Source organism: Lynx canadensis, chromosome A1 (assembly GCF_007474595.2).
Source record: "Lynx canadensis isolate LIC74 chromosome A1, mLynCan4.pri.v2, whole genome shotgun sequence".
In the NCBI taxonomy this organism is placed as follows: Eukaryota; Metazoa; Chordata; class Mammalia; order Carnivora; family Felidae; genus Lynx; species Lynx canadensis.
Window position 1 is genome coordinate 115671659 of NC_044303.2, and position 22579 is coordinate 115694237.

Genomic DNA, 22579 nt, shown 5'->3' on the forward strand with positions numbered 1-22579 from the left:
CTCTTTAGGAGGTTGGGGTGGGACAGGGAGATGAACAGCCTGAGACACAAACTGAAAAGGTAAAAGCCTCCAGTCCTATGGAGTTCTCTGCATTCCGTGCAGTCAGCTGTGGCCCTGGGGTGGATGAGATCAGTGTGCTCACAGAAGGGTGGGTCCTAAAGAAGCCACTTGTGTTCTGCAGACAAGGGACCTGATCAGGGATATACATTAGGTGGTTGAATGTAAAAAGGTTATTTATTTGGTTTTGGGAAATTAAACAAACTGCTCTAAAATATGGACAGGGGAAGGTAGGGTATGCCTCTGAGTCCGGGGGCACAGGGCTAAGGTCTGGTGGTACTGAGAGATGTCAGAGTACTATGAAGTTAGAGGTATCTGGTTGGGAGTGGGGGTGCTAGAGCACTGTAGGGAGTAATTGGATTGAGAATTATGGGCCTACTTAGGTGTAGAGTCCAGGATCAAGAATGCTGGACAAGATTTGGAAAGCTGCAGTTTTGTGGAAGTGTTTGATACCTCAACAACCTTTCTCATTATTCTCTAAAACCTCACTCCCCACTCCTTTTCTAGACAACTGACTTAGTCCTAGATCAGTAAAAAATGACTCAGCATGGCAACCTTCTCAGATATTGCCATGCAGATGTACCCATTATCTCATTTACACCTCAATTAACACTTCTGGATGAATCTTTCTATGACTGTAGCACTAGGACTTAGAACTCCAAACCTCAACATTTAGAACACTTCTGTGCCAACTTTGGCTGAAGCACACAAACCACTCAACAGAATAATTCCCATTATCAAATTCAGTCTCTGGTAAAAAAGGAAGCTATGGGCTCAGAAGGTTCAGGATGGTGGTGCTTGGGGAAGGTAACCAGCAGGAAGAGTGAGGAAGCAACTGGGAAGGAAATAAGAGAAATTGGGATCTCTAAGGCAGTTCTCAAGGAGGACAATGTAAGTGTAGAAAGAAATTCAAAGAAGTGATAACAGACACCCACAAATCCAGAGGCAGACTGCTGAGCAGAGCCACACAATGATTTCCAACAGATTCAAGTAGAATTGAGTAGCAGTAACCTGGCTTGGGGGAATTGTGTGCATGAAGTAGGCCAAGAGGCCTGCCATGATCCTTTATCTGCTAAACTATTTTACTTAGGGCTGGCCTCAGATATCTATCAATTTTCTCTACTTACTTTTAGAAATATTTGTTGAACTGTAGTGAGTTTTTGGTGGTGATACTGAGGTTTGCCTTGTGCCCTATATGATTGAGATGCTGCCCCATCTAGCCCTGGAAGAAAGATACTGAGTAAATGATCCCTCTGTCCAACTGGGCCTGTGTGCCTGAGTTGATTTGTCAGTTGCCCTCCCACAAGATGGGGGAAGAAGCAAAAGAAAGACACCCATCCCACCACCTGTTTCTGCTTTGAGCCCGTCTAATCCTATGTTAGAATAGGGAGGAAGCTATCTTGTAAATGGCCACCATCCTGTTGTCTAGACATCAAGGAAGAGATACTGTCTCAGGGAAGCTGCAGGGGCTGCAGGAGGCTGCGCTCAGATTTCCTGTCAGAGGTGGGGTCTTGTATTTGCATAAATAGTAGGATCCTCCAGCAGAACTCCCTCTAATATAGTTTGCTAGAGAACAGGATTCAGCATTAAGTGAATTCATCCTTGACACCTTCTCAAAAGATAGCTATTTAGCAACAGGAAAATCAACATGGCTAATGTATTACAGCAATGTCGGTTTCAGGGTAAAAGCCATGCAATCTCATATTAATACCAGTTCACCTCCTCTCCCCCAGATATAAATACCTTATGACTAACAGCTCATATTTGCAGGACATTGTCCAGAGTCAGGGGGAAGTTTGTGGCCTTAGAATGGAGACATCAACTGAGTTACCTAGAGTGAAACTCATGTTCTTGACCTAATTAGTCCAGTATGATAAGCAGCTGAATTAAGTGTCCATGGCAGCCAGAATAACAATAACTGTTCCAACAGAATCCAATACTTCTAGACATTGTTATGTCATCAGGAGCGTTCTGTCTCAATGATGGAGTTTTTTTGTACCGGATCCGACTAGGGAGTCATGTGCTTTTTGCAGTGTGGCTTGAATAAATATATCTGAGCTATATTTTTAATGCTGTAGTATTGCTGTTATAGGTTGGAAATAGACTTTAAGACTCTGAGATTTGAATGCTGAAGGTTTACTGGTGATTGCTCTTGGGAAGAAGAGCTGTGAGGAGTGAGGGAAGCAGGGTTGGGCAAAGGAGAAAATTGAGGGAAGAGGTTCACATCCTCCTGCCACCCCCACCAACCAGTCATCAACCAGCTATGAGCCCCTGGCAGCCAACAGTCTTAACAGCTGGAAAAAAAGTGCCCTGATCTTGAAATGGGACCAGGATGGTGTTACTCCACATTGTCTGCTGCAGTTGCCGAGTATTTTTACTTCCCAAGTATCTCCACATTTACTCTTCCAATTTACCTACCAAGTAGCTACCAAGGGCCAGGTAGGGATCGTTCTTCCCTTAATACACAGGGAAATCTAAGTTCGGAGAATGTAGAAGACTTGATCAGACTCCCCTAAGACTTGTCTCTGGTTTTCACCCAGAATGATCTCTACTCAAAAGATTGTGTTCATTTTTTCTTACATCTAGACTGTGTAATATGAGGAGCAGAAAAGATAGTGAAGGCCAAATAGTCCAGCCACCTTGTTTTAAAAGTAAGAAAACAGGCTGGGAAATGGGGAGTGATTGTGCCAAGTCAAGTTGCAAGTGTGTTTGCACAGCCCAGCCTGGATTTCCTGCACTCAAGAGCCAGTTTTTATGCCCTCCAATGTGTTGGGCCCGGTGTGCCAAACAGGAACTATAGATGTGAGTAGATTTCAAGCCTTGTCCTAGAAGATTTTAGAGTCCAATAGATTTTTCAGTCCACTTGAATCGTTGCAATGAAACAGAGTGAAACGTTTTCTTCTAGGCTTTCTCTCTCATATCAGTTTGCAGAGTCTAAATCCAGAAGAAAATAGCATATTGTTGCTTCTCTTTGTTTTGTGAATTGCCAGCTAGCAGATATTTAGAAAATTAACCACTCAGATGCACCTGGGTGACTCAGTCAGGTAAGCGGGTAAGTGTCCAGCTCTTGATAACTGCTCAGGTTGTGATCTCACAATCGAGCCCCACACTGGGCTCTGTGCTGAGCAGAACCTGCTTGGGCTTCTCTTTCTCCCACTTTCTCTTTGCCTCCCCTGTGCATGCACATGCTCTCTCTCTCTTTCTCTCAAAATAAATAAATAAGCTTGAAAAGAAAGTTAACCACTCTGTTCAGACATATACAAATGAGTCTTCCATTGAATTTCCCTAACCAAGATACATTTCCGAACCAGGACATGGTAGAGGTTACTAAGGAAATAGGTAACTGCTTCCTCTTCCTCCTTCCCTTTAAAAGACTTTACAGGGCCGCCTGGGTGGCGCAGTCGGTTAAGCGTCCGACTTCAGCCAGGTCATGATCTCGCGGTCCGTGAGTTCGAGCCCCGCGTCAGGCTCCGGGCTGATGGTTCAGAGCCTGGAGCCTGTTTCCGATTCTGTGTCTCCCTCTCTCTCTGCCCCTCCCCCGTTCATGCTCTGTCTCTCTCTGTCCCAAAAATAAATAAAAAACGTTGAAAAAAAATTTAAAAAAAAAAATAAAAGACTTTACAATGTTTGTTACCCTTAATTTTATTTCTAGGACACAAAGATAATAGGGTAAAGTGGGTGCATTTTGGCTTATGAAGTCACAGACCTATCCTAGTTGCAAACCTCACCCATGTTATTCCCACAGCTTAGGACCGATGTAAGGCATGTCTACCCTGGGGCAGGCAGAGGACATTTGCCCTCATATTATTCAGCTCTCACTACTGGAGTTTCCTAGTCAGAATGCACTGTGCCTCTCATGTTCTCGCCCTCCAGGTTCAAAACTTCTTTCCTGGTAATGATTGGTCACTGCTTACAGCTCCCTTTCTCTCCCCTGTATTGAAGTGATTAGTCACCTCATTCCTACTTAATAATCCAGGTGAACTGTAGGGGACAGCTGGTTGGCTCAGTGGATAGAGTACATGACTCTTAATCTCAGGGTCATGAGTTTGAGCCCCACGTTGAGTGTGGGGTCTACTTAAAATAAAAATAAAAATAAAAATAATAGTAATAATAATAATCCAGATAAATGGAGGTGGACCTTAGAAAATGTTCTGTCCACCGCCCAGGTTTCTCAAAGAGCTCCTTACAGGGGCAGAAACTTGGATACATGCCTTGCCTAGGAAAAGAGGCCCCAAAGCTGCTAGAACCCTGTTAACAAACACACATGAGAGCATAGACCTTCAAAGAAATTAGACTGCAGGCCAGAAAATAACTTTAATGCAAAGTAGAAAGGACCACTCCTCTTCATCATTTTCCTTGCTCTTGCTATACAGACTCCTCCTCCCTGTGACTGCGAGCAGGTGGGAGGAGCAGGCTATGTTTCTAGAATGGCTGACCATATGGGAGTCTCTCCTATTGGTAGCTTGCTCCTAGATCTGGAGGAATACTAGTATCCTTTAGATCTTGAAGTGTGAAATAATAAAATAATTTATGTGTGATTCATTGCCTCTACCAATCCCATCGCCTTCCTCTTTACGGTCACAGGGCAGCTGCGTCATCTTTGGACCCATGAGGACCCAACGTTGCTTCTATAGAACCTGCAAAATAAATAGAGTATGAAAAAGGGGGACCTTGTCGGGAGTGGCAGCCTAGGGAAGAAGAGAGAGGAGCCTGGGTCTTTGAAAGTATCTCCTTTCTGGCTAAGGAACTAGAGCCTGAGGGTAAGAGAAGGAGGAGAAGGGAGGAAGGAACCAGGAAAAATGTACCTTCTCTGCTGTGGGGCATCCTTTGCTGTTATTCATGTTGATATTCTTCATGGAGATCAGGGTGATGCTGTCTTTCTCCCCATTGGCTGTAGAGCAGCTAGGGGTAAGAAAGAACATGGGTTGTAAGTGGAGGAGCAGGAGGGCAATGTGGTCAAAGAACTGTGGGGTCAAGCATTGGAACTTTGAACATTGTTTCTATAAACCTCTATTTTGGTGGTGGAACATAATGAAATGGGAGTGTGCTTTGAAGCCCAAAACACCTGTATATAAATCTTAGTTTTGGGGGTGCCTGTGTGGCTCAGTCAGTTAAGCATCTGGCTTTTGATTTCAGCTCATGTCATGATCTCACAGTTTGTGAGTTCAAGCCCCACATCGGGCTCCTTGCTGACAGCACGGAGCCTGCCTGGGATTGTCTCCCTCTCTCTCTGCCCCTCCCCTGCTCTGCTCTCTCTTTCTCTCTTTCTTTCTCTCTCTCAAAATAAATAAATAAACTTAAGCAAAATCTTAGTTTTACTACTTGCAACTTGTATGATCTTGACCAAGTTACAAATTCTTCAAGTCTCAACGTTTTTAAACATACAAAACACAGTATATCCTCTTTGAAGAATCGCTGTAAGGATTTGAGATAATATCATAAAATATCTACCAGAGTGCCTGGCCCATATAAGGTGTTCAGTAAGTGGCTCCTTAAATAAAGTGTTTTCTAGTTTATTTATTTATTTTTAAATGTTTATTTACTTTTGAGAGAGAGAGAGAAAGCACAAGCAGGGGAGGGGCAGAAAGAGAGAGAGAGAGAGAGGGAGGAAGACACATAATCTAAAGTAGGCTCCAGGCTCTGAGCTGTCAGCAGAGAGCCCAACTCAGGGCCCAAATCCATGAATCGTGAGATTATGATGTGAGCCGAAGTTGCATGCTTGACCGACTGAGCCACTCAGGCACCCCCTAAGTGCTTTCTTATTTGAATAGGTTTATTAGAATCTGAATTCCTATACTTTTCCTGAGGGGGTTATAGAGACAGAGCCCTGGGGCTGAAGAGTTCCAGTTCATTTCCTGTCACCTGATTGTTTTATTTTAGGGTTGCCCCTGTCCTGCCCGCCCCTAGCCCTGGCCTCAGTGCAAGCTGTCAAGATTCCATGCGTGCTTATGCGTGTGTGTAAGAAGAAGTCAGGAAGTATCAGTTCTCTCTCAGAATGGGGGACTGAGAGGTCAAATGAATGATTCCTCCCTTCCACCTCTGACAGTCTTACCTTTCAGATAACCCTGAACTCCCAGGTTTCTGGGGATCTGTAAAAAATCCAAAGGCACAGATTGGGAGTCACATGACCCAGAAGACCAGCCTATCCTTCAAAGCCCACCCAAGTGGATTACCCTCCCATTTCATTAGCGATGCCTATGTGCCATTCTTTTCCTCTACTACAGGCTCAGTGTCCATCCCAAAATGTAGCTCTGGGTCCCTCAGCTGAGGGGAAAGTGGGGCCCTGAGTGGCAGGGCATGTACCTTCAGACTCCTTGTTCTTCCGACACTTAAACCTTAGACTGACCACACTCACTAGGATGATCACCACAACCACCAGGATGACAATGAAGCTGATAACACCTGAACAGGGAAAAGGACAGGGTAAAGGAGAGTCAGAGGAGGGGTCAGAAGGGGGTGATAGGAGTACAAATCCCGGTCCCGGCTAAGTGCTGTGTAGGTAGGCTCTGAGAGAAAAGTGAATTCCCCTTCTCTGCCTAACAAATGAGCTCTCAGCCAGCTGATCCTGGCCAGAGTGAGCCCCACAGCCTGGCCTCAGTCTCCCATAAGAACATGGAACTCAACAGAGCCCCAAAGAGCTGCCTGGAGGGAGGGCCAGGGGAGGCTCTTTCCCACCAGGGCCTTCTTCATCAGCCAAACCCTCCTAGAACAAATAGGTGAGATTTAAATTTATGTTTCTAGATCCAGAGTCCAAGTCAGTACAGGGACTGCCACTCTCTGCACCTTCTCCTCCCTCTTACCAAATGCGGCCACAGTGAGCACCGTCTCTGATGTGGGGGTGGGTAAGATGGTCGAGTCATCTCTTGTCCTCAGGCTCATGGTGGTTGATGTGGGAATAACATCTTGAGAAGTGTCTAAAATGGAGTGGGGATGGGTGTATCAGTGAAGGGACTGGCATAGCCTACCAGAGAGAGAGTTAGCTCCCCTCCCACTTCCCCAGGTAAAGAATTGCAGAAACAGGTCATGCCCTCCCAAAAAGACTTTCTCCTTGCTACTCAGACTAGTTCTCAGGAGGATGGAGGTCAGAACTGGGTGATGTGGGTTCGGGTGAATTGCACTGCTGGTTGCTCATGTTACTAGTTCCAGGGGACTCTAGGCTTCCCCTGTTATTCTTTTCCCACCATCCCCTCAGGGCCCATTTATGTTCCAGAGACAGGAAGCCAAAATGGGCAAGGTAGAGCCATCTGTGTTTTGCCAAGGGTTGAAGTGGGAGGAAAAAGCACACTAGATATTTATCCCTACGCACTAATGTAACAAACCCGGCAAAGGGCACAAGTTTCTGGCCCTCTTCAAAGGTAGTATGATCACCCATATCTTCCCCCTTGTCAGCTCCTTTTTTTTAAAGATTTTATTTTATTTTTATTTTTAATGTTTTATTTATTTATTTTTTTTTTCAACGTTTTTTTTTATTTTTATTTTTGGGACAGAGAGAGACACAGCATGAACGGGGGAGGGGCAGAGAGAGAGGGAGACACAGAATCGGAAACAGGCTCCAGGCTCCGAGCCATCAGCCCAGAGCCTGACGCGGGGCTCGAACTCACGGACCGCGAGATCGTGACCTGGCTGAAGTCGGACGTTTAACCGACTGCGCCACCCAGGCGCCCCAATGTTTTATTTATTTTTGAGAGAGAGAGAGAGAGAGCGTGCATGCACATGAGTGGGGGAGGGGCAGAGAGAGAGAGGTGGACAGAGGATCCAAAGGCGGCTCTGTGCTAACAGCAGTTAGCCCAATGCAGGGCTCAAACTCACAAACCATGAGATCATGACCTGAGCTGAAGTCGGACTCCCAACTGACTGAGCCACCCAGGCACCTCTAAAAGATTTTATTTTTAAATAATCTCTGTACCCAATGTGGGGTTTAAACTCATAACCCTGACATCAAGAGTCTGAAGCTCCACCAGTGGAGCCAGCCAGGTGCCCCCCGTCTTCCACTCATTGTACTGCAGGTCTGATAGCTATTCCATTTCCTTATCCACACCCTCACTGCCAAATAAGTTTGTGAGTGTAAAATAATCCCAGAGCCCAGGGTTAGGATGACAGAAAGAGTCAGAATTCTCTTCACTGAGAGCGTGGACAGGACATACTGCTACTGCTTGGGACACCTGGGTCCGTGCCATGACACAGCAGGGCCAGGACGGAGGCGTCCACTCTCTCCCAGCTCTTCCTCCACACTGCGGTGTGAACCCAGAAGCATGTAGCCCTTGTCCAATCTCTTCTGCCTCCCTTTCCATCATTTTGAGTTCTACCCATCTCTTTCCCCTCCATGGCTTTATCAGTCCTGAGTCCTGGCTCCTTTTATCTTCATTGTGATCAGGTCCAAGGCTCTGTCTCTACTTCCCACCAAACCTCTCTCATTCCCAAACCAGGCTGCCACTGATGTGGATCCTGGCCCAGAGACGCCTCCTCGAGGGGCAGAACCTGGGCCTCCTGAAGAGGGGGAGAAGGACCCCAACCAGTCATGACCCAGTGCTTTTCACCCCCGGCCCCAAGTACTCACCAAGTCTTGATGTGTACTTCTGTGGCTGAGACTGAGTCAGGCCCAACAGGGACTGGGAGTGACCATCCACGGTGCTCGTGCTCTGTGTCCTGGGTTTACTGGCTGCATCGAGGACCTGTGAGGCCTTCTCCAGAGCTGCCGTAGATAAGGAAGCATTTGTGGACCTGCTCAGGGCCTTGGCCAGCGTGTACACAGAGGGCCCTCTTTAGTCTAAAATTCTCATTTTCTTTACTGCTTTCAATTCCAGAAGGAGCCATCCTCTCTTCTACCTTGGCCTTTACCTGTACAGTTCCCACTGCCTGGAATATACCTTAGCACTGTCTACCTCACAATCTTCCTCTGGTTAACTCCCTCTTGGGCCTCAGCTTCTGAGGACACTATAGCATGTCTTTCCTGGCTCCCAAGGAAAGGTTGGGAAAGGCTCCCAACCTGGCTCCCAAGGAAAGGCTTCCAAGGTTGATATTTGTCCGGGCTCTTGCAGCAACTTTTTTTTTTTTTTAATGTTTTATTTATTTTTGAAGGAGAGAGAGAGAGACAGAGTGTGAGTGGGGGAGGGGCAGAGAGAGAGGGAGACACAGAATCTGAAGCAGGCTCTGGGCTCTGAGCTGTCAGCACAGAGCCTGATGAAGGGCTGGAACTCATGAACTGTGAGACTATGACCTGAGCTGAAGTCGGACTCTTTTTTTTTAAATTTTTTTTTTTCAATGTTTATTTATTTTTGGGACAGAGAGAGACAGAGCATGAACGGGGGAGGGGCAGAGAGAGAGGGAGACACACAATCGGAAACAGGCTCCAGGCTCTGAGCCATCAGCCCAGAGCCCGACGCGGGGCTCGAACTCACGGACCGCGAGATCGTGACCTGGCTGAAGTCGGACGCTTAACCGACTGCGCCACCCAGGCGCCCCTGAAGTCGGACTCTTAACCGACTGAGCCATTCAGGTGCCCTTCTTGCAGCACCTTCTCCTTCTGCTCATCACAGCCCTTCCTACCCTGCTTTGTGGTTGTCAACATGAGATCCTGTTTACTTGTCTGCTCCTCTACTAGTCTGATCCCTCACTGGGCCCTCCCTGGAGGGCATCTGGATCTGAGTGGCAGAGTACCTGAGGTCTCAGTGCTGGCCAGAGGGCTTGGGCTGCTGGGCTCTGAGGAAGGGCTGTCTCCTGAAAGGACAGAGGCAGTGGGAGGTGGAGGGGGGCAGGTTTGGTGACACCACACTCCCTCACCTATTTAAGAACCCTTGAGTTCCAAGCAGGTCTGAAGGGCTGGGCAGGGGGTTAGGCAGGGGGGAAGGACTGGCCCCTCGGCAGCCACACTTACTCACCTGTGTTGGAAGAAAGTGGCTCTGTGGTCAGACTTTGACTGCTGAAGGCTCCTGAAATAAATCATCTGAGGCTGAGGGTCGCTGCCTCCTATTGCTCTGTCTCCCTCTCTTCTTCCCTGTAACTGGAGTTTTCTAGTCTTTCTCCTTGCCGCACCCCTGACCCCCATCCATTCATTTCCCTCCTCTTTCGAGGCACATGTGACTAGGCCATGCTCAAATACATCCAGAGATGAACTCAGCCTTGGATGTCCCGAGAGCCCTGGCCCCAGCTCTAATCACCTGAGATCTGTGCTCCTCTCGCCCTTCCTAAGCTGCCAGGCCTAAATGCCAGAGCAGGCCCTGTGTGTTTGGTCTTACCCTGAAGGCTAGATGTCTGTATTGTCATGGGTTGGGAATGGTGGCCTGCAAGAGAAAGCAAAAAACACTTTGACTAGCTTGGTGAGTCTCTTGCCTAGTGCAGAGCCCACAGAAGAACCCAGGCTTTCCAAGCCTCCCATGCTGGAAGGCAGACACACTTGGCAGAGGGCTGAAGAATGTGGCTCTGGCTCACAGTGCTGGTTTCCTCTAACCACGACTCAATAGCACCATCACCACCACCTTGTGGTTCAGTGTCCCAGAGTCCTTTCCATCTCTTTAATCCCGTGTGGGTTTTATACCAACCTGACATGAGGTCAGGTGAAGGTTATTTCAAACTAGTGATTTGTCCAAGGACAGAGGGCCAGTGGCCTGCTACATCTAGAAAAGGACCTCGGACTCCAGGTCTGTAGGCTGATGTTCCTGCTACGCTACCACTTAGCCAAACATTTTCCCCATGCATACTGTCATCCTGGTCCTGCCCCAAGGGAAGGGGATGGAAAGATGGGGTGAATAAAATGAGGCTAGGGACTGGGGTAGGTATCTCCAGCTGGAGGTAGGGGTCCACACAGCAAGTAAGTTCTGAGGTATAGATAGGAGCCAGGGAAGCTCTGAACAAGCAGCCAATTTTACCCTCACAGGCAGAGGCTACTTCAGAAATGGCCATTGTTGGCCAAGCCCAGGAAGAAGCTAGTTACCAGGAGGCCCCAGTTGGAAGCCATCATTGGCTTTTTTTTTTTTTTTAATGTACATGTGTATGTCTGTGGGCCTCCGTGTAGATGTGTATGTGTGCTTGTGTGCCCATATGTGCGTCCCCTTTGTGTGTGGGACCTGAGAGGTCAAGTTGTGTTTGCTCATTTTCCACAGTGAAATCATTCTTGAAACCTGTGAACAATGTGAAAGGAAAACAACGTGGGGAAGTGGAGCCGCCCAGCTGGGTTCCCGTCCCTCTGCTCCTGCTGGGACTGTAGCCTCTGGCCTGGCCCTCAGGCTCCCAGGCCCCTCATCCACAGGGAAGCTCCATGCCTGGGCCTGGGTGAACAGATGCAGCTGGGGGCCAGGGCCCGCACAGCCTGTGGCGGCTTGCTGAACTGTTTATTTTCCTTAGCCACTGCCTCCCTCCATGGGGCTATCACTCGGACAGTGTGGAATTAATCGTTTCCAAGCCCAAGCTTGCCCAAACCCTGACCGTATTTTTCCAGGGCACCAGTCTCTGGTAGCCCCACCTGCTCACTGGGTGGGGTGTCAGAGGGGTATTAAAACTCGTAGGTGTCCGAGGCTAGAGAGAACTCTTCCCAGCTGAAAATGACCCTGGAAGAACCCTTTCAAGTCACATCTTAAAAACACCTATCAGTTACTGATCAAGCATATCTAAGGTACCATCTAAGTCCTATAAAGTTATAACATTAGCTTTTAGTGGGTGGACACTGTGCAGTGCCTTCCCGCATATCTGGAAGCAAAACTAGCATCTTGGAAGGAGTTCCAAAGTCACAAGATCCAAGTTCCAGTAGCCTGTGTTCTCTGTCTTCTGGCCCTGACCCCCTACCAGAACTTTCCATCACCAATAGATTCCTCTGTGTGAAGAGGAACTTCAGGCACATCTGTTTCTACAGGCCATGGTGCCTCTGACCACTGGGCAGAATAACCCCGGCCACATAAATTTCTTATTTTCCCGTATCCCCTCCCTAATCCCTACCTGCTTCACGACCTTCTAGCCTCTTCTTCCTCCCCCTCCACCATCCTCCTCCCCTATTTTCCTCAGCAGCATAATGTAATAGTTGAAAATCACAGCTTTTGAGTCTGACAGGTTTGAGTTCAAGTCCTGACTCTACCACGTACTGTCTGACCAGGTTCTCAGTCTTCTCTTCTTTAACGTGCAAATGAATTTCATACCTCAAAAGTGGTTGTTAGGACAAGAAAACTCAAATGCTAGACTTTTTAAATTTTTGTCCCATTCTTTCCAACCCTCCAAGTCTCTGTGGATCCAAGTCAGGTCACCTTGTGGGCCTGTATATCCTCAAAAGGATTCTTCAAGGGAGGCAGTAGGTATGCTGTGATCTTGGGATGAGAGATAAGGAAACTCAGGAGGCAAGTGTGGTTTATGTAGAGTTTACACAGGGCATTCTCAGCCCTGCCACCTGCCATTTGCCTGGGACAGTGCCCCCTCATGAATCTTGCCTTTTAATCTCCTCCTCTGCCATTTCTGCAGTTGCTACAATAAGCCTGGTGCCCCTGCTCCAGATCAAGCGTGGGACTCTGCCCACCCCCAGGGTGGGGTGGGGGGCAATCAGAGTTTTACCCCCAGCCCCTGGGCTTCCAGGGAAAGGTCTGACCTTTCCAGGAGACAGAGTACCAGAACTCAGTCCCCCCTCACCCCCCACCAAGAAAGGGCCATCCTCTCTCCCCATCCAAGCACTTTGCACTCTTTTCTGCTACTCTGAGGGCAGACTCCTAAGTCTTCAACAGAGGCCTCATGGAGAGTGAGGTGGGGGTGGGGAAGGGATGACCAAAGGGAAGTTGCTGCCCTGTGAGTCAGAATCTCCTGGATTTCTCATGGTTCCCAGCAACTGCTCCTTAACTAGAACACCCCTTATGAACTGCTTTACCATTCGTCAGCTAGCAGAATCGGGTCTCAGAGGTATTTCCATTCATCTCCTCTGGAGGGCATCTCATCCAGCCCCCTGGCCGAGGATGTTGTATACATCCTCTTTGGCAAATAGTTTTTTGTATCTATCCTGCATCCCTCTTGCTGTGATTTGAGCTTAAAGTCAACATTTGGAATTCCCAGGTTGTTACTCCTCATGTGAAAGAAGAAAAAGGATCCCCTGTAAAGCCCAAGGTGTAGACAGTTTTGTGCTAGAACACTCTGGAAGGAGCTTTCCGGCCTCAGTCTCACATCAAGACAGTCAATTCCCACATTTCAGGAGGCCAGCCTCTATGGGGGCCCCAGTTCACCCTGGAAATTTTCCCACAAAAGGATTTAACCACATGTCTACTTTACCTTTGCCTGGTAATGACCCCCTCCCCCCACCCCCCAATTCAACTCCTTCGTTCCCTTCATGAGAAGCGTCTGGAATTTCCCTTGGGCACAGGCCTGAATGGAGAGCATGTGAGGTATACATTGTGAAGAAGGGACAGTCACCCGGGACTGCCAACCGCTGGAGGGGAACTGCTGAAGCGGAGTGACAAATGCCTCTTACCTTGGAGTAGGAGGAAGCCAAGGATCACCCAGCACAGCTGCGTTGCTCCAATGGTCCCCATGTCAGCTGGGTCTGTGGCGGGCAGGCAGCCGCTCCACGGTGGCTCTGTCCATAGTGGAAAAGAGAGAGGGAGTGCTGGGGCGGGGTGGGGGGTGGGGGCTGGCTCTCTAGCAGCTTCCTGTCAAAGAATAGAAGGAAACAGATTGGGACTGGCTCCAGGGGCCCTGATTAGCCTGCAGCCCAGACGGAGGATGTAAGGCTGAAGCGGCAGGCACTGTGCCTGGGGCTCTGTGGGCCGAGCTAGAGCCACTATGGTGTCCTCTAGGGCCTTTATACAAAGATCAGCGATGACAAAGTGGCTCTGTGACCCCTCTCTTTCCCTCTGAGGGGTCCATCAGGTCCCTCCACTTATCACCTAGAGGCTTTTGGATGTTTTCCTGGAGTCTAACTCCAATCCCTCCCCAGTCTGTTTCAGACCAGGTCCTCCTGGTCTCTCCCATGACTGAGCCCTAAAGCTGGGCCCACCAGCTGCCCAGGCTTTGTAGACTCTGAATATGTCACACTCTCCTTCCTCCTCAGGGCTCCCAATGCAGATGGGGCTCCCAACATCTTTCAGGGAGGCCTTACAAACATTATTATTATTATTATTATTTTAAATAATCTCTACAACCCACGTGGGGCTTGAACATACAACCCTGCGATCAAGAGTCACATGCTTCACCGACTGAGCCAGGCAGGCGCTCCTATTGTTATTCTTTTTTTTTTTTAAAGTTTATTTATTTATTTTGAGAAAGAGAGCAGGGGAGAGGCAAAGAGAGAGAGAAAACCCCAAGCAGAGTCTGCACTGTCAGTGCAGAGCCCAACGCAAGGCTCAACCTCACAAACCGTGAGATCATGACCTGAGCTGAAATCAAGAGTCAGATGCTCAACTGCTCAACCAACTGAGCCTGAGCCAGGCAGGCAACCACCCCCCCCAACCCCCGCCATTTGTTACTCTTAATAGAAAAACAAGGGGACTACATTTCTTTTAAAAAGAAAATATTTTTTCAATGTTTTTTTATCTTAGAGAGAGAGAGAGAGAGAGAGCGCGCGCGAGCAAGAATGGGGGAGTGGCAGAGAGAAAAGGAGACAATCAATCCAAAGGCGGCTCCAGGCTCTGAGCTGTCAGCTCAGAGCCCAACACGGAGCTTGAACTCACGAACCACAAAATCATGACCTGTGCTGAAGTCAGACACAACCAAGTGAGCCACCCAGGCGCCCCAAGAGGACTACATTTCAAGCCTCCCCCGTCCTCAGCTCTCCCCTCACTTCCCCTCTCCTGGAATCAGGTGTTCCCTGTGTCCCAGCAGCACCCTGTCTTTAGCATCTGTCCCGTGGCACTCTCTTGTGCAGATGCAGGCCAGCAGTGTCCCTAGGACCTGGTACAATGCCTGTGATATAGCAGGTCCTCAGAACATATTTACTGAACTAAACTCAAAAGATTTAAGAGCAGAGAAATGTTACACACAATCCTACTTCTTTAATAGAATTTTATCATATTGTGGATTTCCTTCCACTCTGTGCATTCCCGGTGGTGACAATATGCACATATATATGCAATCATATATTGCATTGATTGGTGTCCTTTTCTCCCTTAGTTTTAATTTTTTTAATGTTTATTTATTTTTGAGAGAGAGTGTGCATGTGTTTGTGTGTGCGTGTGCATGCGCACATGAGTGGGGAAAGGGCAGAGAAACAGCAAGTCACAGAGACAGGCTCCAGGCTCTGAGTTGGCAGCACAGGCGCCTCAATTTTTTAATAAATATTTTATTTTATTTTATTTTTTATTTTTTTAATGTTTATTTATTTTTTGAGAGAGAGAAAGAGAGTGCAAGCAGGGGAGGGTCAGAGAGAGAGGGAGACACGGGCTCCAGGCTCTGAGCTGTCAGCACAGAGCCCGATGCCGGTCTTGAACCCACCACCATGAGATCGTGACCTGAGCCAAAGTTGGATGCCCACCTGACTGAGGCACCTAGGTACCCCTAAATATTTTATTTCGGGGAGACTGTTTGGTTCAGTCAGTAGAGCATGTGATTCTTGATGTCAGGGTCATAAGTTCAAGCCCCATGTTGGGCCTGGAGCTTACTTAAAAAATAATAAATAGAGGCGCCTTGGTGGCTCAGTCAGTTGAGTGTCCAACTGACTGGCTCAGTTGGTAGAGCATGTGAACTCTCGATCTCGGGGTTATAAGTTGAAGCCCCATGTTCGATGTAGAGATTACTTAAAAATAAAATTTTTAAAAAATAATTTTTAAAGTTTATTTATTAATTTTGAGAGAGAGAGAGAGCAGGAGCAGGGAGGTGGGCAGAGAGAGAGGGAGAGAGAGAGAATGCCAAACAGGCTCTGCACCGTCAGTGGGGCTTGAACTCATGACCTGCAAGATTGTGACCTGAGCCAAAACCAGTCATCCCTCATTCTTTCCCTTGTGCATGCACCACCCTCCCTTCCAGTCTGGAGACCAGATCACCCCTGGGAACTCTCCTCACCTGATGGCTTGATCTCAAGAGGCAAGATGTAGCCTCTTGATTCCCTGTCTCTCAGCCAAGCTGTTCCACACTCTGACATTCAGGGATCCCACTCAGATCTCCGAGCTCACTTAAGCCCAGGTCACTGGGCTGTGGACCTTACCTGCCAACTGAGTGAGACAAGTGGCTGGCTGGCCTTGAATCCAACTAGGAGACTGACACTTCCCAATGCCATCCAAGACCTCAGCCAGAGGGAATGTGGATTTTGCCAAAGTCCAGGGCTTCAACCACTGCTCTTTGCTTCCTGCCTCCTCAAGACACATGTCCCAATGCTCTCACAGACACCACCACTGGGGCTCCAAGTCCCTGAGTCCAAAAGCCCGGTTCCTGATCCTGCTGATGGCTAACCTCTCCTTTCCCTGGTGGGCACTTTTTGTGACTTGAACACATTGAAGCACACACATTCTTAAATGAAATTACATTTCAGGCAAATGCAAAGAGGCATATAGAATTCATATTTGTAAAAACCAAAGAAGAAAAAATCCAAAGAGAAAAAAAAAAAACAGCCTTGCATGGGAATGATAAACATCACATTCAACAAGATGGTTATCCATGGGGTAAGAAGGAGGGGTGTAGTCAAGGAGTAGGGCTTCTATGTTATTTGTAATATTTTAGTTTTTAAAAAACTTTGAGGGGCACCTGGGTGGTCCAGTCGGTTAAGCATCCAACTTCAGCTCAGGTCATGATCTCACAGCTCGTGGGTTTGATCCCCTTGTTGGGCTCTGCTCTGACAGCTCAGAACCTCGAGTCTGCTTTGGATTCTGTCTCTCTCTCCACCCCTCCCCCACTTGCACTCTATCTCTCTCTCTCTCTCCAGAATAAATAAACGTTAAAACAAAATTTCTTTAATAAAAAAATTTAAGGGGTGCCTGGGTGGCTCAGTTGGTTAAGCGTCCGACTTTGGCTCAGGTCATGATCTCGCAGTCCGTGAGTTCGAGCCCCACGTTGGGCTCTGTGCTGACCGCTCAGAGCCTGGAACCTGTTTCAGATTCTGTGTCTGCCTCTCTCTCTGACCCTCCCCCGTTCATGCTCTGTCTCTCTCTGTCTCAAAAATAAACGTTAAAAAAACTTAAAAAAAATTTAAAACAACTTTTTTGAAATAAATGTGACAGACTCTTGAGCTGGACAGAGCTGGTGGTTGGAACAAAGAGATTGAGTACATTATAGTCTACAATTTCCAGTGTGTTTGATATACAGTTTTTTTTTTTTTTAAATCAAAGAAACAGTGACTTCAGGAAATCAGTTGGGGTGGGGAGTCGGCATGTCATGGTGGAGGGTGGGGCGTAGTGGGAGTGCTGGCAAGGTGTCTGGGATCTAGTGGAGGAGGAGTAGGCAGGCAGACCCAGGCTCCTGAAGCTGGCAGGGAGCATGGAGGGAAGTGCCAAGATCAAGATCCTATCACAGTTCAGGGTTGGGACAGGGGAGTCCTAATATTCACGAAAGTGAAAGCGCGGGAGAGACGTTGAGGGTGTGTGTGCAGAGGGTGTGTGCCTGGTAAACCCCATAGACGTGGCAGCTCCGGGTAGGGGCCAACCAAGCTGGGGTGGCAGGTTCTTCCTTGCCCTGCTGGCTGCCAGTCCCCAGGGAGCCTTGCACCAGGCGGACAATGCACCAGGTAGACTCTTGGCTCACCCCCCTCCTTCTAGGCTGTCTGACTCCCTGCAGGGGCCCCAAGCCTTTCATCAACCTGAGCTTCTCTTTTTTTCTCCACCCCTGCCCTGAGAGCTCCAGAACCTCAGGGAGCCCAGAGAGCCTTAGACTTTTAACTGGGGGGTGGGTATTGAGCTTTCTACATGCAAAGCGACAGTGTTTGGGTGGGACGGGGTAAACAGTGTGACTGAGAAGCTAAAAGGAGAGTGTTCTGGATAGCCTTCCCTGGACGGAAATTGCCCTTCCTTGGGGAGGGCCAGGCTGATGACTCAGGTTTAGGGGAGAGGCTCCACTCCAGAGGGTCTGCCCCTGATGGTCCAGCTGGGGAATAGGAGGCTAGGGAGAAAAGGTTTCTTTTTTTTTTTTTTTTTTTTAATTTTTTTTTCAACGTTTTTATTTATTTTTGGGACAGAGAGAGACAGAGCATGAACGGGGGAGGGGCAGAGAGAGAGGGAGACACAGAATCTGAAACAGGCTCCAGGCTCCGAGCCATCAGCCCAGAGCCTGACGCAGGGCTCGAACTCCCGGACCGCGAGATCGTGACCTGGCTGAAGTCGGACGCTTAACCGACTGCGCCACCCAGGCGCCCCGAGAAAAGGTTTCTTGAGCCTATGGTGACCTAATCAGCCAGCTCTGGTGTTTATAGTTTGGAGGTTTGCTACCTTCATGGCAATCCATCCCACCCCTACTCAACAGTTAGCAGAGTGGAGACAGACAGACATGACCCCCAACTTCTGGCTGGGATCCTGGAAGAGGTAGAGGCTGGCATGGATTCTCCTCAATCCATCCTGGACAGAGTCAGGAATCCACACGGGGCACCCCCTCCCCTGTAGGTCCAGATCCTGAGACCCCCAACAGGATCATACATTATGGGCTGAGGTATCCCCTTTGCTTCATCCCAAGCTTTGGGGGTTCCTGACTCATTTTCCTTTCACCCTCCCCCAGGGTACCACCCCTCTGCCTTCTGTGTGAGTTGAGGGTGATGGGAACCTGAGATGCTTGACATATTGACTCCCTTTTCCCAGGGCTTGAAGAAAGAGCTGCTCACTGCCCACTGGCCAGGATGTGGGATAGCAGCCCCTAGTGTGCTCAGATTCCTGACCTAGGACATATTATCTATTTAGGAATTTTACTGGAGGCCTGGGAAGAGAGAGCATTGGGAGGCGACGGACTTGGTGGGCTGAACTCTATATGCCAGACTGTAATGAAGACCCTCTCCATCCCTTTCTGAACAACTTTGTCTCCCTATCTCTGTTTCTTTTTTCTCTGTATCTATCTCTCTGTATCTATTTCACTCCTATCCTTTTATTTATCTCTCTCTTTTTCTTTCTCTTCTTCTCTTTGTGTTTTTCTCTTTCTCTCTGTATCCTGCCCCCACCACCCGTCTTTTTCTTTAATTCTCTCTCTTGCTACCTGTGTGTTTATCTGTATGTTTCTCTTTGTCTGCATGTCTTTACTCTGTCTCTCTCTTTTTTTGTCTCTGTTCCTCTTTGTCTGCCTAAGGCTCTCTGTCTGTCTCTCTCAGTTCCCTCCAGGTGTCTATCTTTCTCTAACTTGCTCTTTTTCTGTGTGTACATGCCCATGTCACCCTCTCCCTCTGCCACTCCCCTACCAGGCTGGCCGCCATCCCTGGTCTTCTCCAGCTGTGAACGGGTCAGCGGGGCAGGAGCCCCAGAGGCAGCTCCCGGATATGCTGAGTGGGGCTTGGGAACCACCTCGAGGAGATGGGCTGCCCCTGCTCACTGTCATCATCACTGCCTTTGTCCTGCTGGCAGTCTGTATTGTGGTGGCAGTCCACTTTGGGCCAAGACTACATCAGGGCCATGCCACTCTCCCCACAGAGCCACCAGCCCCGAAGCCAGAGGGTGGCATCTACCTCATCCACTGGCGAGTGTTGGACCCCTGGGACAGTCATGAAGATGCCCAGCAGGAACCTCCTGTCCCTGGCTCCTACCCTGTGCCAGATGGGCCTACACTCAGCATTGAAGAAGTCACATATCTATAGGAGGAAGACTTTGAAAAGCTGGACTGACCTGGCTCAGAACAAGCAACTGGACAGAGAATTAGGGCAAAAGAAAATTGGGTCTTGGGCATCAGAGCTTTGGAAGGGCACACGTGGACTCAGCTGGAGCTGCTCTCCCTGCAGAATATTTATAGAGAAAGCCCTGATGTGGACAGGAGAAATAAAAGAAACTTGAGGGCTTTGCCCAGAAACATGCTGCTGTGAGCATTCCCAGTGCCAAAGGCCACCTTTACAAAGCTCCCTCTCCTTTTCAAGGACCATCAGATCCCTGACCAAGTCCTCACTCTCTTCTCTCATCCCTAATCTCCTTTGCTTTTGTTGTTAATGTGAGTCCAGCTTGAAAGATTCCACCACCCACTCCACCTCTGTGCAGGGATATCAGAGTCTCCCTGTGGAGGTCCCGTCCCCAAAGCCCCCAGGTCCTGTGAGGGCCAGCCAAGGAGAGGGAAGGCAAAGAACCCAGGGGTCTGCCTTTTCCGGGACTCAGGAAGAGAAGGAAAATTTGCTGCCTTTCACTGATTGAAAGACATCCCTTTGGCTTTTGGTGTCTAGGCCTTGTCAGCAACTTCTGAGGCCCTTGCAAAGCCCCAAGCACCAATTCTAGCTCCTCAAAATGCTTTTGAATGCCTTCCACTGTGTTGGGGCAAGACCCTGTCTCGCCTTCCCAGTGTGGGATGGGGGGATTTGGGAGATTCCCATTACCTCCCCTGTTCTGTGTGTATAGGCCTATTGGAACAGGCCTAAAACTTATCCCTGGACATTTCCCAAATCCGGAACCTTCCAGTCAGTGGGAAAACAGGAAAGGAAGAGGAGCTTTGTGGAGTTTGTTTAAAGGAAGGAAGGAGTGAGGAGAGGATTTATAGGGGGTGGGGTGCGCATAGGAGTTGTTAAGATGCAGGAAGACAGAGCTGAGCCTCCTGGTGGCTCTCTGGAAAGGCACCCTTGCCCTGACACCTTTGAATCTCACTTGTGTGCTGTCAAGAACACGCAGACAGGCATTTATGGAGAGACCTCTGGGTACTTTACCCTGGAGAACGCTTGAGGACAACAGACCAACACTGGGCACTGCCCTTGGTGAAACCCTAGCACAGTCAGGAAGGGTAGGAAATAACAGAAGACGAAAAGGAACAGAGGTGGAGATTGTAATGTATACAGAGGACTGGCTTGCCTCCTTTGGGATTGGTGAGAGGCAACTATAATGTTAATAGCTGCTCCTTCTTGTAGTCCAGCTCTGTGCTGAGCACCCGGCCCATCTGTGGACCTGTGGATATTATATTGTTCCCTCCTCACCTTGGGAGGAAGAGCCACTGTTATCCACATTGTATAGTTGGGGATATCAAGATACCCAGGGGGACACAGGTACTAACCAGTGAAGGCAGGTTTGAACCTGAGCTGTCAGACTCCACAGCCTAAGCACCAAGTTGGGGGCTGGATGGGTGGGGGAAGGTCATTTTGGAAAGGCCCTTGATTCTGCCCTGGTTTCTAGGTACAGGAGTGACTGATGTAATGCTGGAGGATCCTCACATCTTGGGGACAGAATGGCTAGGACAGCTGTGAGGAAGAGGAGATTGCATCCCCCTTTACTCCCTTGGCTGTGTCATCCTTGGGGGCAGTTGGTTCCTTCTGGCAAATGTGTGTCTATGTATGGAGTCTTTCTCCACAGAGACGATGTACACAGAAATTCATATCGAGTGTTTGTGATAAAAACAGAAGTGAGGGGCACCAGGCTGGCTAAGTCAGTAAAGCATCTGATTCTTGATCTCAGGGTTGTGAGTGCAAGCCCCACATTGGGTGTAGAGATTAATTTAAAAAATTAACAACAACAACAACAACAACAACAACAACAAACAGAGGTGAGAGGTAGGGAACAAATCCTGGGTAGAACAGATGGAACTGGTAGAAATGGGCTGCCTGTCTTCCCAGAGAGGGGCAATTTTGCCACTACAGCGTTGTTACAATGGCTCAGTTTTAACAGTGATGGCATAAGATACAGCAGGTGCTTGGCTGTGTTGTCCAAGGTCCCCCAGAGTGTATCCCATCTCCACACACAAACGCTCTTCTCCCCCCACCCTTTATCCCTTTGCAGGCTCTATCATCTGGGGGACATTCATTCAGTGCCCCCAGCTCCTTTGAGCAGCACCTTGCCTGGGATCCAGCTGTGTACCCCTCATGGCATCTGCACACCTGCTCAGGACGCTCTGTATTCCCCAAGCCTCCCACTAGGGACAAGAGCCATGAAAGGGCAGGCAGATGCCATGGGGTGCGCTACCTTCTACACCCTCAGCCTGACTGCTGGGCTCTGTTCACAGTGAAATGATACTCACCACCACTCTGTCCTGTCCTAGAATAAGGAGGGGTATAAGGAAGTATGTCTGTGCAAGTGGATTTGGACATTTCAGACAATAAATGCCATTCTCTTGTATCAGAGTCCAGCCAGAGAAAAATGGCATGCTCAAATTGATAATCTGAGGAGTGTTTAAAAGGGGAGCTGTTAGACATAGTTTTATTTTTTTTAATGTTTATTTTTTCTTGAGCATGAGAGACAGAGCATGAGCAAGGGACAGGCAGAGTGAGAGAGGGATACAGAATCTGAAGCAGGCTCCAGGCTCTGAGCTGTTAGCACAGAGCCAGACATGGGGCTCGAACTTACGAGCCGTCAGATCATGACCTGAGCCAAAGTCGGACGCTCAACTGACTAAGCCATCCAGGTGCCCCAAAGGGGAGCTGTTTAGAAAGGGCAGGTATAAGGAAGCCACAAGTGGACATTACCAGGACCTGGTAGGCCTGAGCAGCATGGGGAAGGGGCAGGTAATGGAACCTGGGGATAGACAGGGTACTGAGAGCATGGCAGAG

The 22579-nt window shown here is 48.7% G+C and overlaps 2 protein-coding genes across 4 annotated transcripts; one reads left to right on the forward strand and one right to left on the reverse strand.

Annotated features, from left to right (window-relative positions):
- Positions 1-4357: 4357 nt before the first annotated feature.
- On the reverse strand, positions 4358-13603 carry ECSCR (endothelial cell surface expressed chemotaxis and apoptosis regulator). Of its 3 annotated transcripts, XM_030319392.1 has the most exons (10): positions 13490-13603; positions 10293-10337; positions 9936-9986; positions 9715-9774; positions 8615-8749; positions 6858-6971; positions 6361-6459; positions 6110-6146; positions 4863-4959; positions 4358-4694 (listed from the first exon to the last, which is right to left on the reverse strand). In XM_030319392.1, the coding sequence occupies exons 1-10, from the start codon at positions 13548-13550 to the stop codon at positions 4686-4688; spliced, it is 708 nt and encodes a 235-aa protein (XP_030175252.1). In that variant the 5' UTR covers positions 13551-13603; the 3' UTR covers positions 4358-4685. The 3 variants fall into 3 exon arrangements, with proteins under 3 accessions (XP_030175252.1, XP_030175258.1, XP_030175268.1); XM_030319398.1 differs by lacking the exon at positions 10293-10337; XM_030319408.1 differs by lacking the exon at positions 9715-9774.
- Positions 13604-19150: 5547 nt separating this feature from the next.
- On the forward strand, positions 19151-19896 carry SMIM33 (small integral membrane protein 33). Its single transcript, XM_032593851.1, has one exon. It carries the CDS (start codon positions 19151-19153, stop codon positions 19706-19708), a length of 558 nt encoding a protein of 185 aa, XP_032449742.1. The 3' UTR covers positions 19709-19896.
- Positions 19897-22579: the final 2683 nt, after the last annotated feature.

Coding starts and splice junctions, on each gene's coding strand:
- ECSCR (XM_030319392.1), bottom strand. CDS start 13,550: ATGGGGACCATTGGAGCAACGCAGCTGTGCTGGGTGATCCTTGGCTTC. Junction 8,750..9,714: donor GGCCAGCACTGAGACCTCAG/GTACTCTGCCAC, acceptor TATCTACGGCAG/CTCTGGAGAAGGCCTCACAG. Junction 6,972..8,614: donor GAAGTACACATCAAGACTTG/GTGAGTACTTGG, acceptor ACTCCATTTTAG/ACACTTCTCAAGATGTTATT.
- SMIM33 (XM_032593851.1), top strand. CDS start 19,151: ATGTCTTTACTCTGTCTCTCTCTTTTTTTGTCTCTGTTCCTCTTTGTC.